This window comes from Miniopterus natalensis, chromosome 16 (genome assembly GCF_054644295.1).
Source record: "Miniopterus natalensis isolate mMinNat1 chromosome 16, mMinNat1.hap1, whole genome shotgun sequence".
Classification (NCBI taxonomy): domain Eukaryota; kingdom Metazoa; phylum Chordata; class Mammalia; order Chiroptera; family Miniopteridae; genus Miniopterus; species Miniopterus natalensis.
This window is the reverse complement of record NC_142096.1, coordinates 7,681,182-7,696,135: the sequence shown is the minus strand read 5'-3', so window position 1 is coordinate 7,696,135 and position 14,954 is coordinate 7,681,182. Positions and strand designations below refer to the sequence as shown.

Below are 14,954 nucleotides of genomic sequence, written 5' to 3'. Positions count from 1 at the left end.
CCTCAATAGAGAACTATATGACTTTCAAAGAAGTTCTACGGATCCCTATAACTTAATCTTTCCGTCAACCAAAGAAAATAAAAATGAAGACAGGGTCTTGACATTATTCAGAAAGTTGCAAAAATGCTTCCTCTCTCTATTGTGATTAAAAAATCAGTATTTTAGAACTTCTCTCTGTGCTGGTTCTTTGTTGGCTCCCAGCTCCATTCATGCTTCTACATGCTCTCCTTTTATTTCAGGGGGCTAGAAGGCTATAGACTATATTTCCCATACTCTCTTGATAGCTGGTTTCCTTATGTTCTGCCACTGGGGATCCCTGGTAAAAATGAGATGGCAGGAAAAGATAAACCATTTTATTTTCTTCCTTCTGTTTCTAGTTCTGCAGAGAAAGCAGCAGCATTGCAGGAACCTCAGCAGAAGTTTGATCATGGGCTCAGGCTCTAGAGTGCTGAGCATAAGCCAGGAATCAAGAGTTCTAAACTGAAGATTAAGCATTGCTTATTAATAGTCTAGAAAAGGGTTCAGGAAAGACAACCAGAATAGAAATTGACTCTACACTGGAAGATTATAACAGAGATTATTCATGAATCACAGAAATGAATGAAAATTGTGGGGTAAAACTAAGAAATGTGAACTGGAAAAGGTGGGAAATAAGAGAGTGTTTGAAAACACTGGAAATATTGAAGCATATGGTAAATTGTGAGACAGTAAATTGTGAGCTATGGCATGGTTATATAAATTCTTGCTGCAAAATCTGGTGGCAGATTGGAAGCATGTGTTCCAAAACAATTCCATAAGATTCCTATTGAAACTGAAGAAAATGAGTAATGAGAGTTTTGTGTCCTTAATTTTATCTGAGTCTCTTCAAAAAACGTTTTTCGTCTAAGTTTTTAAATGAAAGCACCACTGATATGGTCCCAATCTCAAGTATTTCAGGATATTTAATATATTTGACATATTAATTCACTGAATTATTTATTCCATACAAAGCCCCCTTATAAGAGGGACCCCTTCCCTACTTCAGTGCTCCAGAAACAGTGAAAATCTTATTATAGCTTAAGGAAAAGATTTATGAAAGAGGTGGAAGATGAAGCTGGAAAGATAGGTTGGGAAAAAACTGTGAAGGACCTTGTAAAAAAAAATGAGTACTTAGAATTGTATCCAAAGCAATAGGAAGCTTAAAGAGGCCTTTAAACTAGGGATGAATGGTTTAAATTTGATTTTTAAGATGGTACTCTGCAGCAATACAAGGAAAATCCAGTATAGAGACATAAGATCCCAGAATGACAGCATCAGTAGAAATACACTGGTGACAATTCTTACACTAGTTAGACTTTTTGACTAAATCAAAAGAATTTATTGACGTAGCAGACCCTATCATATTCTTATTTCAAAACCTTTCATTCTAATCAAATACGCCAATGAGATAAATTCAAATTTTTTAACATGGCATACAAGCATAGGTGATTCTAAATATTTAACAACTGATACAATCATGTAAAATTAATATACAAATAATTACATAACATTAAATAAAAATTTTGAAATAAACTATAGATGTAGACATAGATATCTGCTTATTGTGTAATAAGAGTTGCAGAATAAGTTACTCATATAGTCATTTTAATATTTTCAAAATCATTTCTTGAGTTTTAGAAAGTGTTGATTTAATCTTTTTAATGGGACCATGATTTGGTATTTAGAACTATACCAAGCTTTTCCCAACATCTTCCTCAATAAAGTGACAGTCATTGGTCCCTGGTACCCAGCAGCACTTTGTTGCAGCTATAAAGCAGCTGGGCATGCTGCCTGTATGTCATTGTCACACAAGCATATGTACGGATGACAGTGTTTCCCACAGGGCATGAAACCCTTGTGCCTCAGGACACCTCTCAAAAAATGGTGCCATAAAAACTATCAGGCAAACACTGACACTCCAGCCACCACATGCCTCCCAAGGACCACATTAATCCATACCAGTAAGGTTACTAGGACCCATAATCCTCCTTACAGATTGCACTGGATAGCATCATTAGGTAACCTATTCTCTCAACAAATTTACCAACCCACATGAAAGTTATTCAATATACAAGGTGAGGCAAAAGTAGATTTATAGTTGTTCGTATGGAAAATAATACAATAATTAATAAATAATAATACAAGAATAAACTATGTCTCGTGTACTCACAACTATAAACCTACTTTTGCCCACTCTGTATTTTAATAATGATGTACTGGTGCATATCAGTTAAGTACCAGTCCTGCATACAAGGCCCTTTACAACTGACCCTCACCAACTACCTCCCACCGCTCCACTCCTTCCTCCCATCTTCCATGCATCTAGCAATGTTGGAGTACTGGCCATTTCCCCAGAAGGCCCTTCTCCTCTACATATCGAATTACAATTTTCCTACAAAGCCAGTCTGAATGGCATCTTTGGTTATAAAGCCTTCCCCTATGTCCTCCATATTCATATACCAACTCTTTCTCTTTTCAGCTCAACAACTGGTATATAGCAATTATAAAGCATTTGTCATGGATTTAATTATTTATTTCCATGACTCGTCCCACTAGATTGAGTACCTCAAGGGTAGAGACTACGCCCTATTCCTCTTATTTCCTAAATGAGTACAGTGGTTAGTATGGAGCAGAGACACTCAAAACAGTTACTTAAAAGAATGATTCAATACCTAAACCAAAAACAATCATTATCTTTACTATACTGTATGCCATACTGGAAAATTTTACATGCAAACTTAAGCATGTACAAGAGGACACCTATTTTTCTAAGTTGTTTTAGACAGTACAGAGTATACATGGCTTCGTAAAACCAGCACCACGTAGCAACTCCCAATGGATCATATCAGGTAGTCTAGTGTAATTATTACTTTTGCCACAATGGGGTTATTATCAGTGATGTTCTTTGCTTTATAGACATATGTTAAATATTTATTTTAATTTAATTTGCCTTTCCTTTCACATTTTTCTAACATATAAAGTATGTATAATTGCTATCTTCTCAGCATCAGCATCTCATATTAGATGTCCCTATTAGAACATAAATTATTTTGTTAATTTTTTATTGTTTGTCCTTCCTACTTTCCTTCTTCCTTTCTTTCATTCTTTCTTTCTTATTGGTTTTTGATGCTAACAACTAGCAAGACACTCATTCGTGACAGAATTTCATAGTGAATTATTTTAATTTAAAAATAAAAACTAATTTAACATAAATAAATTTAGCAAAGAGGACCACAGACTTTAAAAAAAGTTTTGATCATGCATGAGTGCAACCGTGAATTTTTCAAAACTTTATCGAAGTGAAAGTTTAAATCACTAGTTAAAAAGTATAAGGATCTCAATTTGGATTTCTGTACCCTGATAATCCTTCTCTTCCTCAAACTGCATGTCTTATCTGCATGAACATGATCACAAAGCAATGGGCCAAATGAGCAAAGCCAGCACCTTACCACAGAGCAGAGGGTTTTACTCTTTAGAGTGTCTGCGAGTGACAAACCAACCAAGCACAGCGCAGGGCTGGCTATCCACCAGTCGGCACAGAGCCTGCCAATACTGTACTGTAAATCAATAAGCCAAAGGAGAAAAAACAAAGAGAAACGAGGCTGGGTGGCACTTTCAACAATATTATTAGAATTTGAGAGGACATTAGTATTACATAGCATTTGGGAGGGTACAGAGACAACCCTAATGAAGAAGATTACTCAGTAAAGTTGTCGATGCACATCAGTGAATCTACAGTACCATTTAAATCATTTTAAATAAAAGTTCAAATGACCTGAGATCAAGACCCCAACACTGATCTATTTAAGTGGGCCAACAGCAGCAAAAATCTAACTTTCAATTCTTTCCTTTAAATATTATTTTAAATGGCTGGTGATAATGATATCATCAACAGCCATTGTGATTATGATAATTAACATGTTACAGCAATTTATAGCTCACAGGCACTTTCATTTACCGTGTGTAACTTTAACTGTATGATAAAGATTCCACAGAACCATAATTCCTTACCCACAATTCTAAAATCTAAAAAGCTCTGAAAACAAAATTGCTTGGAATTCTGTCCTAAATTCCTGATATAAATTAGCATGAGGCTGTACATAGTCTTTATTTAACCCACTTGTAAATATTCTTGTCTTTGAATGGAGATACATAATTGTGTTTGATTAGGGGCTGCTGTCCAGACCCTGCTAAGAGTTATATATGTTTTTTACCCCCTATCCAAGACTGACCATGAATGAAAAAACTTTTTCTGCATAAAGGGACATTCCATACTTCATGTATCACGTAAATATAAGTTAACATAAAAATTTTTAATGCAAAATTATAAAATAAAGCCTATTTATCTCTCACCCTCAAAAAACTGTTTTCCCACTGCTTAAAATTGTTTTCCAATTCATAGTTTACACAAATGAACAACTTGCCTGTGCAGCTTGAGGTCACTGACCAGAAGCTGAGAGTACCACTCATTTTTATGTTGATGCTGTTTTTCACTGAAATTCATAAAACTGCAAAGCAAATAAAACTACTTTTTTTCCTAAAACATATCTTTTTTGATTTCAGAGAGAGGAAGGGAGAGGGGGAGAGACAGAAACATCAATGATGAGAGAGTCATTGATCGCCGCCTCCTGCAGGCCCCCTACTGGGAATCAAGCCCGCAACCGGGGCCTGTGCCCTGACCGGAAATCAAACCGTGATCTCCCGGATCCTAGGTTGCTGCTCAACCGCTGAGACACGCCCGGCCTGGCAAAACAAAACTTTAAAGGGAGAGTTTTAAGTAATTATCCTAGGGATTGCCAAATTTTCTAAAGCCAATCCTGTCGATCTTGTGTTAATTATTTTTAATTCTCTCTGCCTCTCCCTCCATACGTGGTCTCTCCACCCTGAGGTAGGCATAATCATGTAACTCGATTTGGCCGGTGAAACGTGAGAAGTTGTTCATATAGTTCTGGTAGGGAACTTTAAGAGACAACTTGCTATTTACCAATCTCTCTTTTCATCTGCTCTCGTGCTCCAGCTAGCTTCTCCAGCAGCCCGAGCTCCAGAAAGAGGGTGGCGTGGAGTAGAGATCCCAAGTGACCCAGAGAAAGCATAGAGCATGAAGAAAAAATAACCCTATGTTGCCTCATGCTACTGATATTTGGGGATAGCACAGCCTGCAGTACATGTGGAAATGTATCGCCTCTTGGCTCCAAATCACCCTTCTTTGTCCTGCTCTGATGCTGGATCTGGGTTCTATTTCCTCCTTACCAGTTGGCATAATGTTAAGCTTTGTCAGTAGGGGGAGACGGGGCATTAAAGGGAGAAGGGGCTACTCTGGTTCTGAGATAGGTGGCTGCCAGGAGCTTACAGGACACCCAGTGGCCCTCACCTCCTAGCAGGGTTCACCAGCACCCCATAGGCATCTTTCAGTTGCAGCAGCCCTCCAGCAGGCAGTATCCTAAAAAGTCTCACTGACACCCCAGCGGGTGGCTTCCCAGTGAACTTCCTGAGCACTCCAGGCAGCTTCTCGGCAAGCCCCATGGACACCCCCGCAGATGATTTCCTGCTTGTTTGCCCCAGATGCTGACAGCAACGAGCCATGACCACCCCCTCCCACAAGGGCTGAATCTCAGCCCCAGCCACGGGGGACGGGGACTCTTCCAGGTTTGTTCCTTGCTTGGGTACTCGGCCTCAGCCCTAAAAGAGGTGGCTGCTCAGTGCTATAGGTTAATAATCTTTAATATATATTAAAATTTTCCTGTTCAATGACTATTTCAGTCTGTCTCCTGACTGCACTGATACCTAGTGTATCCTATCACATAAAACTATGTAGTGCAACATGAATTTATATTAGTAGTTCTGAAAGACAACCTTGGATTATTTTCTTTTTCAACTTTATTTCATAGCTACTTTTAATGTTTTATATCCCTAAAACAATTGACTATATTTTAAATACTGCCATAAAGTTTAAGTCATAATATACATACTATACCTCTTCATTAAGTCAGACTTCTAGGTTAATAACCATAAGAAAGAAAAACAGGCACACTTATTGTAGGGTAAGAAATGGCTCTTCAACCAAACAGTCCAAGAGAAACCATAATCTTGTCAAAAGGTTAAATCCAAATCTTTATTTATTCATACTGCAATATAAAGTTTATGCTGGGTCTTTTTAAATGATAATGAAAATACTGCATTTGGAAAGATTTCAAGAATTCTTCATATGTTATTCATGTGGCAACATTATTTATTCCTCCCTCTATAAAAATAAATACAATTATTAACTAAAATGACTAGTTAGGAAGAGCACTTATGTCCAGGGCCCAGAACAATTCACACTGCTGGCCCCCAGATCCCAAAACCTACCCCCAGTTAGAACAACATTTTAGTTCAGGAGTAAATTGTTAAATAAATAAAGAGTAAAGAGAGGATTGGCAGTAATTTGAGGGCAATAAAGTATTATGAACCCATGAAAAAGTACATTGTAAAACATTACTGCAGAGATATTCACTCTGGAATTTGTGTGTCTGAATACAAAATACATTTTTTTTAAATAAGAGGACAATGTCTACTTTGTAAAAGACATATATCCAAACTTCTATCTAGTGGCGCTCACTATAGAAATGTACAAAGAGCAATGGCCCCCTCAAAGATGTTCACATTCTAATTCCGGGAAGGTGTAAATATGTATCCTTACATGGCGAAAAAGGGTTTCACAGATGTGATTAAGAGAAGATTACTCTGGGATATCTAGTGGGCCCAATCTATCATATGAATCCTTAAAAGAAAATCTTTCCAGCTGTGGGCAGAGAGATGCCCACAGAAGTAGGGCCAGAGAGAGGGCATCAAGAGGATTCAACACCCCACTGATACAGGAGGCTACGTGCAAGCACTAGAGAGAGGCAGGCCTCTAGGAGGTTAGAGAAGCATTCAGCTGACAGACACAAGGAAATGGGGATCTTAATCATATAACCTCAAGGAACTGAATTCTCTCAGCAACCTAAATGATCAAGGAGACATCCTCCCCTTCTAGCTTCCAGAAAGAAACGCAGCCAAGTCCTTTGATTTTAGTCCAGCAAGACTCGTGTCAGATTCTGACCTACAGAGCTGTAAGATAATAAATTTGTGTTGGTTTAAGCCACTAAGTTTGTTAGTAGTAGAAAACTAATACAAGAAATACTACTTATAACCTTGAAAGATCAAAGTCTTTATTAAAGAAAGTAACAATGTCCTTTCAACAGGTATTTAAAAATTGGGGGTTCATAAAAGTATTTATTGATGATAAACTAGATTGATCTTCTCTATAGCTATTAATACTTTCCTCTTCTAGCTAATTTATTTATTTAACAAACATTTATATGGTATTTATTATGAACTAGGAATTCTAAAGGGTTTACAACTGCAAACTCAGTTAATCCTCATAACAGTTTCTGAAGTAGGTGTTATTATCCCCATTTTACCAATGAACATACTGAGGTACACAGTTACCAAGTAACAGAGCCGGGATTCAAACCCAAGCTTGTCTGATTGAGTCCAAGCCCTTAAGCGCACTAGGCTCTTAACTCTTTTCCAGAAGATATGATGGAAAGAAAATGGGTTTTGGAGTTAGAAAGATCTAGTTACAGATCTGTATTCTGGTACTTACGAGCTTTGTGACCTAGATCTTAGCACTTGGTAAACAATGAACAAATGTGAGTTCCTTCCTTCAAATCCAGACATATATTGAAATTCAAAGAAAAGCCTATGCGGAACAGTCATAAGATAAAAAATGAAGACTAGTCTCAAACTCCTGAACTGCTGCCTTTTTCTAGTTCCACATATTCCTTCTCAGATCTTAGCTAAGACAACTTATGGTACCACAACAAGACTGTCTCTGGGGGCCTCATTATTATATCAACAAAAATAGACTGGAATTTACTGTAAGAACATTACTAGAAAGTAAGGGGGCAATCTTTTGAGAAATTAAACATGAGATACAGGTAAAGCAAAGGCTCTTTGATTTAAGGTAATCTTAGCCATAGATTTACCTCAAATGAAACAGTTGATTACACATACTTTCTGGTTCATTTCTTTGGCTCGATTTTGTTACCATGTTATCCTGTTCCGGTTAACATACCAGAAGAGTGGCACTGCCCATTATGTCAATATTCTCTATGCTTAAAGTCTTTTAAGCTCTGACCCTTGCCATCTCTCCAGTCTCTTCTACTGACTCATTTCCATTTAAACTCTATGCTCCAAACCTTCTGAACCTCTTCAAGCGAGTTTCTTGACTATGCACTGACTCTCTTTTACAAATCAAAGGTAAAGTTTGGGGGGATGGAGACAGGAGTTTTAGTATTACTCAAATAATATAGAGGAGGAAACATGGGCTCAGAGGGTTTAATAACATAAGCTAGACCATACAGGTATTAATTAGTAAAGTTTGGGGTCAAAGTCCATCTAGTCCATCATCCATGATTCAATTACCTCCCTCTTCATCACACAGGTTAATCCGTTCTTTATCAATATGTATTGTCAACAAGAAGGTATTAATTGTCCTAGTTACTTTAAAATATATATAAAGAATTTATTAGATACTTTCTCATAAAATGTCAATTAAAGTTTTAGAATGCATTTTGAATCCTTAAAAACTATAGATTTTCAATTTTTGGCAATAGCAATGGTCATGGTTACTTATATGTATAATTTTTATTTAAAAGTCTGCATGATTAAATTGCATCATTTATCTGACATGCCACATTCTTAAATTTTCATTTAGCTAAATAAGAAAATATGGTAGTTTTTTTCTTTTAATATTAGAATAAGGAAGATCATTCTAAGTATACCACCAACCCTAAGCCATAAAACAAAAAGTAATAAATTCAAATACATTTTCTAAAAATCCTGACCAATAAAAAAAAAGGCACAAACAAGGTCACAAAACAAAAGACACATAAAGAGCTTCTACAGATCACTAAAAATGACCAACAGAAAAAAAGATACAAAAGACTCTACACAAATGTAAAAGGCTCTCAACCTCACTGATAATAAGAAAACTGCAATTAAATCTACAATGGCATATTTTTCACCAAAATACTGGCAAAGATTATCACACTCTGAGTTAGCAATGATGTGGGAAAGTCTCCCTAGTATATGTCACTTATGTATACTTTGTCTATGAAAGTAAATTTGGCAATATTTATTAAAATTTAAAACATACTGACTGTTTGACCAATAATTCCATTTCTAAAAATCTATCCCAGTGATATATTCACACATGTTGGAAAATGATATATGTACAAAGGTACTTAACAACGTTTTTCCTAATGGCAAAATAATTAAAATCAACTTACCCAAAAATGGTACTAGCTAAAGAAATTACAGAACATTCATAAACTGAGATATTATGCAGCCATTAAAATGAATGAGGCACCTATATATTAATGGGTGTGGAAATTGTCTCCTAAAAAGTTAATTTTCAGGACACATTTGTCCTTTTTATTTTTATACACATATATCCGTACATGCGCGTGCACCCACACACACACATACAAACACAAAATATTTTATATATACAGGTACCTACTCTTCTACATAGAATTTTCTGGCAAACTATATCATAAACTAGCAACAGTAGTTGCCTCTGGCTAGGGGAAATAGTTAGAAATTTTGTAAGGAATTTTGTGCTATTTATATATATTACCTATTAAATAAGGAAGTTTACAAATTGACTTTGGAAAGTATACTTTTAAAATTGAATTACTAAAAAATGTAGAACTGCTCACTTGTTTTAAATATAAGCTAAATTATTACCTTGATCTATAAGGGAAATTTTTACTTATTATCTTCCTTTATTTGGGGAGCAAATTATCCCTTTTACATTAATAGAAAATCTAAACTGATATCAAAAAGATAATTTACACATCAAGAAACATAATTCCTATCTCGTCACAAAAACACCTCATCTGAAAGACTATGATATGCACATAGCAGAAATTCAATAAATAGTTACTGAATGAATACTTTTCTATTGATTTCAATGGGTGTATGCTTTTCTTTAAAAAAAAAATAATAATAATTCCCCATTTTCCCAACAAAATTGGTAAACTACCACATTAACATTACCACAAGTCAAATCAACATTACTTATTAGGTACCTACTACGCACAGATATTAAGGATGCTGCAAAACACAAACTCCAAGAAGTTTATTCTTGCCCTCAAGAAGTTTATAGTCTTGAAAGACAATGCTTAAAAACATTAATCAGTAAAAGGACATTATAGAATTTACTGGTAGATTGAGTTATCCAAACTAAAAATGTTAATGGAATTCAAGTAAGGATAAAAAAAAGTAATTATTGATCCATTTAGGGATCTGTAGATATATAAAGATGCTTCCAAAATTCTAGTATCTCACTCACATGTAAAATGGTATTATCTGATGGTGATAGAAGACTTCCTGGGTATGTGGATGTTCAGCGAGGCTCAGAAGACACTGCTAACAATTAAATATAAAGAGTGGTAATTGTTCTGGCTCCCAAGGCAAGAGATTACCGTAGTGTTCTCAATCTGTTTTATCGCTCACCTCTCTTATTAAAAATATCTCAGGCATGAATCTCTTAATATATAAATATTTATATGTAAATTATATGCATCTTAATATTGTCAATCTATATAGTAAGCATTAGTAAAGCTTAATTTCTTTTTTAAAATAAAAATAGAAATATAAAATAAGTTTTAATATTTTTTCCTGTATGCCCATATATCATCTTGTAATGCACACCCTATTTTGTATGAATACTTAAGATAATATTGAAACTCATAGATCATGCAAAAATATTTTCATCCAGTAGTTCCAATTTTTCATACATCGAACTTTTTCTTTTTTTTTTTCTTTTTTTTTTTTAAATATATCTTTATTGATTTCAGAGAGGGAGAGGGAGAGAGAGATAGAAACATCAATGATGAAAGAGTCATTGATCAGCTGCCTCCTGCATGCCCCCAACTGGGGACGGAGCCCGCAACCCGGGCATGTGCCCTGACCGGGAATCGAACCCCGATCGCCTGGATCCTAGGTCAACACTCAACTACTGAGCCACACCCGGCCGAGCTCAAACTTTTTTTCTAACATAGTTGTTAAAAGACAGCAGATATGAATTTGAATTTCAGTTCATTTCTGTCTTTGACCTTCTTTCAGAATAGATGTTAACATGAAATTAAATGGGTATCACTAAAGAGAAACAAAGGATAATATAGTCATAACCAGATATTTGTCCCTTAAAAGTTAATGGAAAATAGTAACCACTGAAGAATACTAGTATTTCTTCTTATATATATAGCATGTGAAATTTAATAACCAATACTGATAATATATACTTAATAAATTGTCAAATTCTTGAAAATGATTTGTCTCTTGTTATTATAATTCTATTATAAAGTCTATTCTTTTCTTCATTTTCCTTGCCTACTATTATTTTATTACAGACAAAAGCAGCCCGGCTGGTGTGGCTCAGTGGTTGGGCATCGACCTATGAACCAGGCGGTCACAGTTCAACTCCCAGTCAGGGCACATGCCCAGGTTCCAAGCTCCACCCCAGTGGTGGGTGTGCAAAAGGCAGCTGATCAATGGCTCTCTCATCATTGATGTTTCTCTCTCTCTCTCCCTTCCTCAGTCTGAAATCAATAAAAACATATTTAAAAAAAAGACAAAAGCACTTTTAAAGAACATTTACAATTAAATTTTCAAATATATTATGTCCTAACCTCCAAATAACCTACTGATAAAGTGAAAACAAAAATAATTCTGAAACAATGTGGGCCATTTTAAGCTATGGCCTCTTCTTCCAAGACTACGTTAAGTAGAAATGTAAATATATATTTAAAATAAATATGAATATATTTTCATCAATGTAAATTCACAGACTGAATACATGTATAGATAATGTTTGCTTCTCCCTAAAATGAAAAGGTATGAAATACATGTACTTGCACAACATGTAGGTTTACGTAGAAGTGTAATGTATTCATGTGAGCTTACCTGAAGAGCCGACCCTTTCGAAACATTTTTCTAGAATAACATATTGTCCATTTTGAGTAATTCTTAATACCGTACTCAAAAGTTCATTTAAATTTCTATATATTAAAACAATAAATAGATTTGAAACTATAGTGAATTTGCCAATTAATGCTATTATTAGCATACTATAAAGAAATAAATACATTCTAATTTAAATATGTAGGTCACAGAAATAAAACTATGTTTTATTCGAGCATCATTTTGGCAACACTAATTTTATAGCAATATAGTAAAAATATAGATTAATACATCTAATTGTCAAACTCTAAGTCATCAAAAGCTTGGTATTGTCAGCATATATAGTAAAGTGAAGTTAGGTGTACACTCAAAAAGCTTTTATAAATAATGCTTTATTCTTCTACTAGTTGAAGTAAGCTACTTAAATCTCTTAACCTTTTTTCACTTCCAAGCCTACTAATAAAATCACAAGTCGCCAAAAGTATTTACACCCAGAAATTATCTTTGAAGAAGCAATTCTTCTTTATTCCAGTTAATGTCAGAAATACATCTGCTCTCTTAGTCCTTCAATATTTTTTGGTAAATAGCATTCTTCTCAAATATGTAACAGCTACTTTATACATTTATCATAAATTATTTAAAGTAATATTTTTCATTAAATTATGGAAATGTATGTACAGAGATTTCTTGATAAGTATATTAAAGACTGCTGAATTCAACAACCTGTTTTTTAAATTTACATGACGAGAGGTTAGTGTAGAAACTCTGCACTCTCAATTGTGTATTTCGGTGGAGAATATGGAAAAGCATATTTGACAACACACAAAAGAGCCGCCCCACTTTGGCACATAAACTGTACACGGTCATCTTTTAGTGAAGATTCAAGTGAAAAGAAAAAAGTTGAGTTGGGAAAACAAAAGGAGGCTACACGTCTTCTGCACAATCCCTTCCTCACAGTGGCCGAGAAACCGAGCACATCCCCGTGAGACACGGAGAAGCGGCCCTGCAGAAGCGGGCGCCCGGCGGACCGACGGGACAGCGCCCGAGCCGCGGCCGGACAGCTCCCGGTGCTGAAGTTGCACCGCCGCCGAGCCCGCGTCCGGCGCCGCCTTCACTCCCACCCGCGGCCACGTCCCCGCAGCCCAGACCGTGAGCGCCGCTGACAGAACTTCCCCAGGTAGGAAGCGTCCCCAGCGGCGGCCATGGTGGGGACGGGAGTCTCCGCGGGGTCACACAGATTGACTCGCCGCGAACAGGAAGAGCGGCGGGGCGCAGGGCGTTCGAGCCCGCCGGGGGGAGGGGCTGGAAGATGGCGGCGGCCGCGCACCCACCGGAGACACCACCCGGCACGGGCCCCTCGCCGCCCCGCCGCCCGCCGCGGCCGTGGGCAGCTCGGCTCGGCTCGGCGCTGCGGGCAGAGCCGCCCTGCGGAAGCGCGGGGCAGGGGGCCCACGCGGCGCCCGCGTCCCCGGCCCGCGCGCCTCCGCCGGGGTCTGGGCCGGGAGCACCTGTGCACGGCCATATTGGATCCATCGCCCCAGTCACTGCCTCCGCGCGGGGGCGGCGGCGCGGCGGACTGGAAGGCGCGCGGAGCGGGGGTTCGGCCGCTACCCGGGCTGGGCCCCGGAGCCGAAGTTGCCCGCGGGGAAATCACGAAGGACGCTCGGGGAGAATGACGACGTCCCAAGGCTCGCCACCCTCGCCCCGGCCGGCCTCGGCGCCCTCCGTCCCCGACACGCACCCCCGCGCTGACACCCAGAAAGCAGCCCCGGCCGGCCGCAGCCCTCGTGGCCCAGGCGCCGCCGCCGCCGGCGGGAGGGAGGGCGGCGATCCCGGGCGCGCAGGCGGCCGCAGGGCAGCCGCCGAGGGGGCGGAGGGCAGGGAGGGAGGCGGGAAGATGGAGCTGGGTCCTTACTTGAGCACCGACTGCTCCTTCTCCTCTTCTTTCTTCTGCCGATCCATGACGGCCAGGATGATTTTCCTCTCCTCCTCCGTGAGGTGGCTGAGGTCGGGCATCTCGGGCTGCAGCGGCGGCTGAGAGGCCGCCGGGGTGGGAGCCGGGCGGCCCCGCGGCCCGACCGGAGCCGACATGTTTGGTGGAGCCCAACCACCCTAGGGAAGCAGGGAGGCGACTCCACTGGCGGCGGCGGCACCCGCGCGGGCGGCTGGGGCAGCCTCCGGCGCCGGGACAAATACATACAAATCAATGGCCTTCAATCCGAGGCGACAGGCCCCCTCCCCCAAGAAAGCAAGCGCGGGGGGAGGGGGAGGGCGAGCGCCGGGGGAGGGCGGGCTGAGGAGCGCGCTCCGGGAAATGTTCCTCAGCCTCCGGGGGCGAAGGGCTGGCGGGTGAGAGGCTCGGGTGAGAGGAGCGGGAGGCCGGGCCGGAACGCGGCGCGCGCGGAGCGGCGGGGAGGGCGGTGGAGTAAGGTGGCGGGGACGGCTGAGGGTGGGGTGACTGGCGGGAGCGGGCGCGAGTGTGACCGGCCGCGGCGGGGGCGAGGCCGCTCGCGCCACCTCGGAGGGAAAAGGGGCGGCTGCGAGCCGGCCGCCCGGGGGAGTCCCGGCAACTCGCTGCGAGCGTCCCGCGAGCCGGAGAGGGGGAGGCTGGGCTGATTTCCCGGGGGGCGGCTCCGCGTCCTGCCGGCCGACGCGCCCCAGGGCTCCCGGGCGCCGCGGGGCCGGGGACCGCGCCGGAGAGCCCTCGCGCTAGAGCGCAGAAGCGAAAGAGAAGGGATGACACGGGCTAGCGCCGGAGAGTCCCGGGGCCGGGGCCCCTCGGCTGCCGGCGCCCGGCTCCCAGCGAGCTCCGACGCTTCGCGGGGTCCGGCGCCTGTCCTCCCTCATCACGCGCGGGTCCAGGGCCCCCAGCCGCCGCGCCCCTGAGGTCCGTGGAGCCGGAGCCGGCGCCGGGCCCGCTCGCTCCCTACGCCGCCGCCGCC

General features: G+C 40.6%; 1 protein-coding gene across 14 annotated transcripts in view; it reads right to left on the bottom strand.

Moving 5' to 3' along the window:
* Positions 1-14,103, bottom strand: part of RIMS2 (regulating synaptic membrane exocytosis 2) — a 215,540-nt gene extending 201,437 nt beyond the window's left edge. For all 14 annotated transcript variants that reach the window (XM_087825325.1, XM_087825324.1, XM_087825331.1 and 11 more), the window contains exon 1: positions 13,928-14,103. In XM_087825325.1, the coding sequence (XP_087681451.1) occupies positions 13,928-14,103 (176 nt within the window). The remainder of the gene's footprint in view (positions 1-13,927) is intronic.
* Between the last annotated feature and the right edge of the window lie 851 nt (positions 14,104-14,954).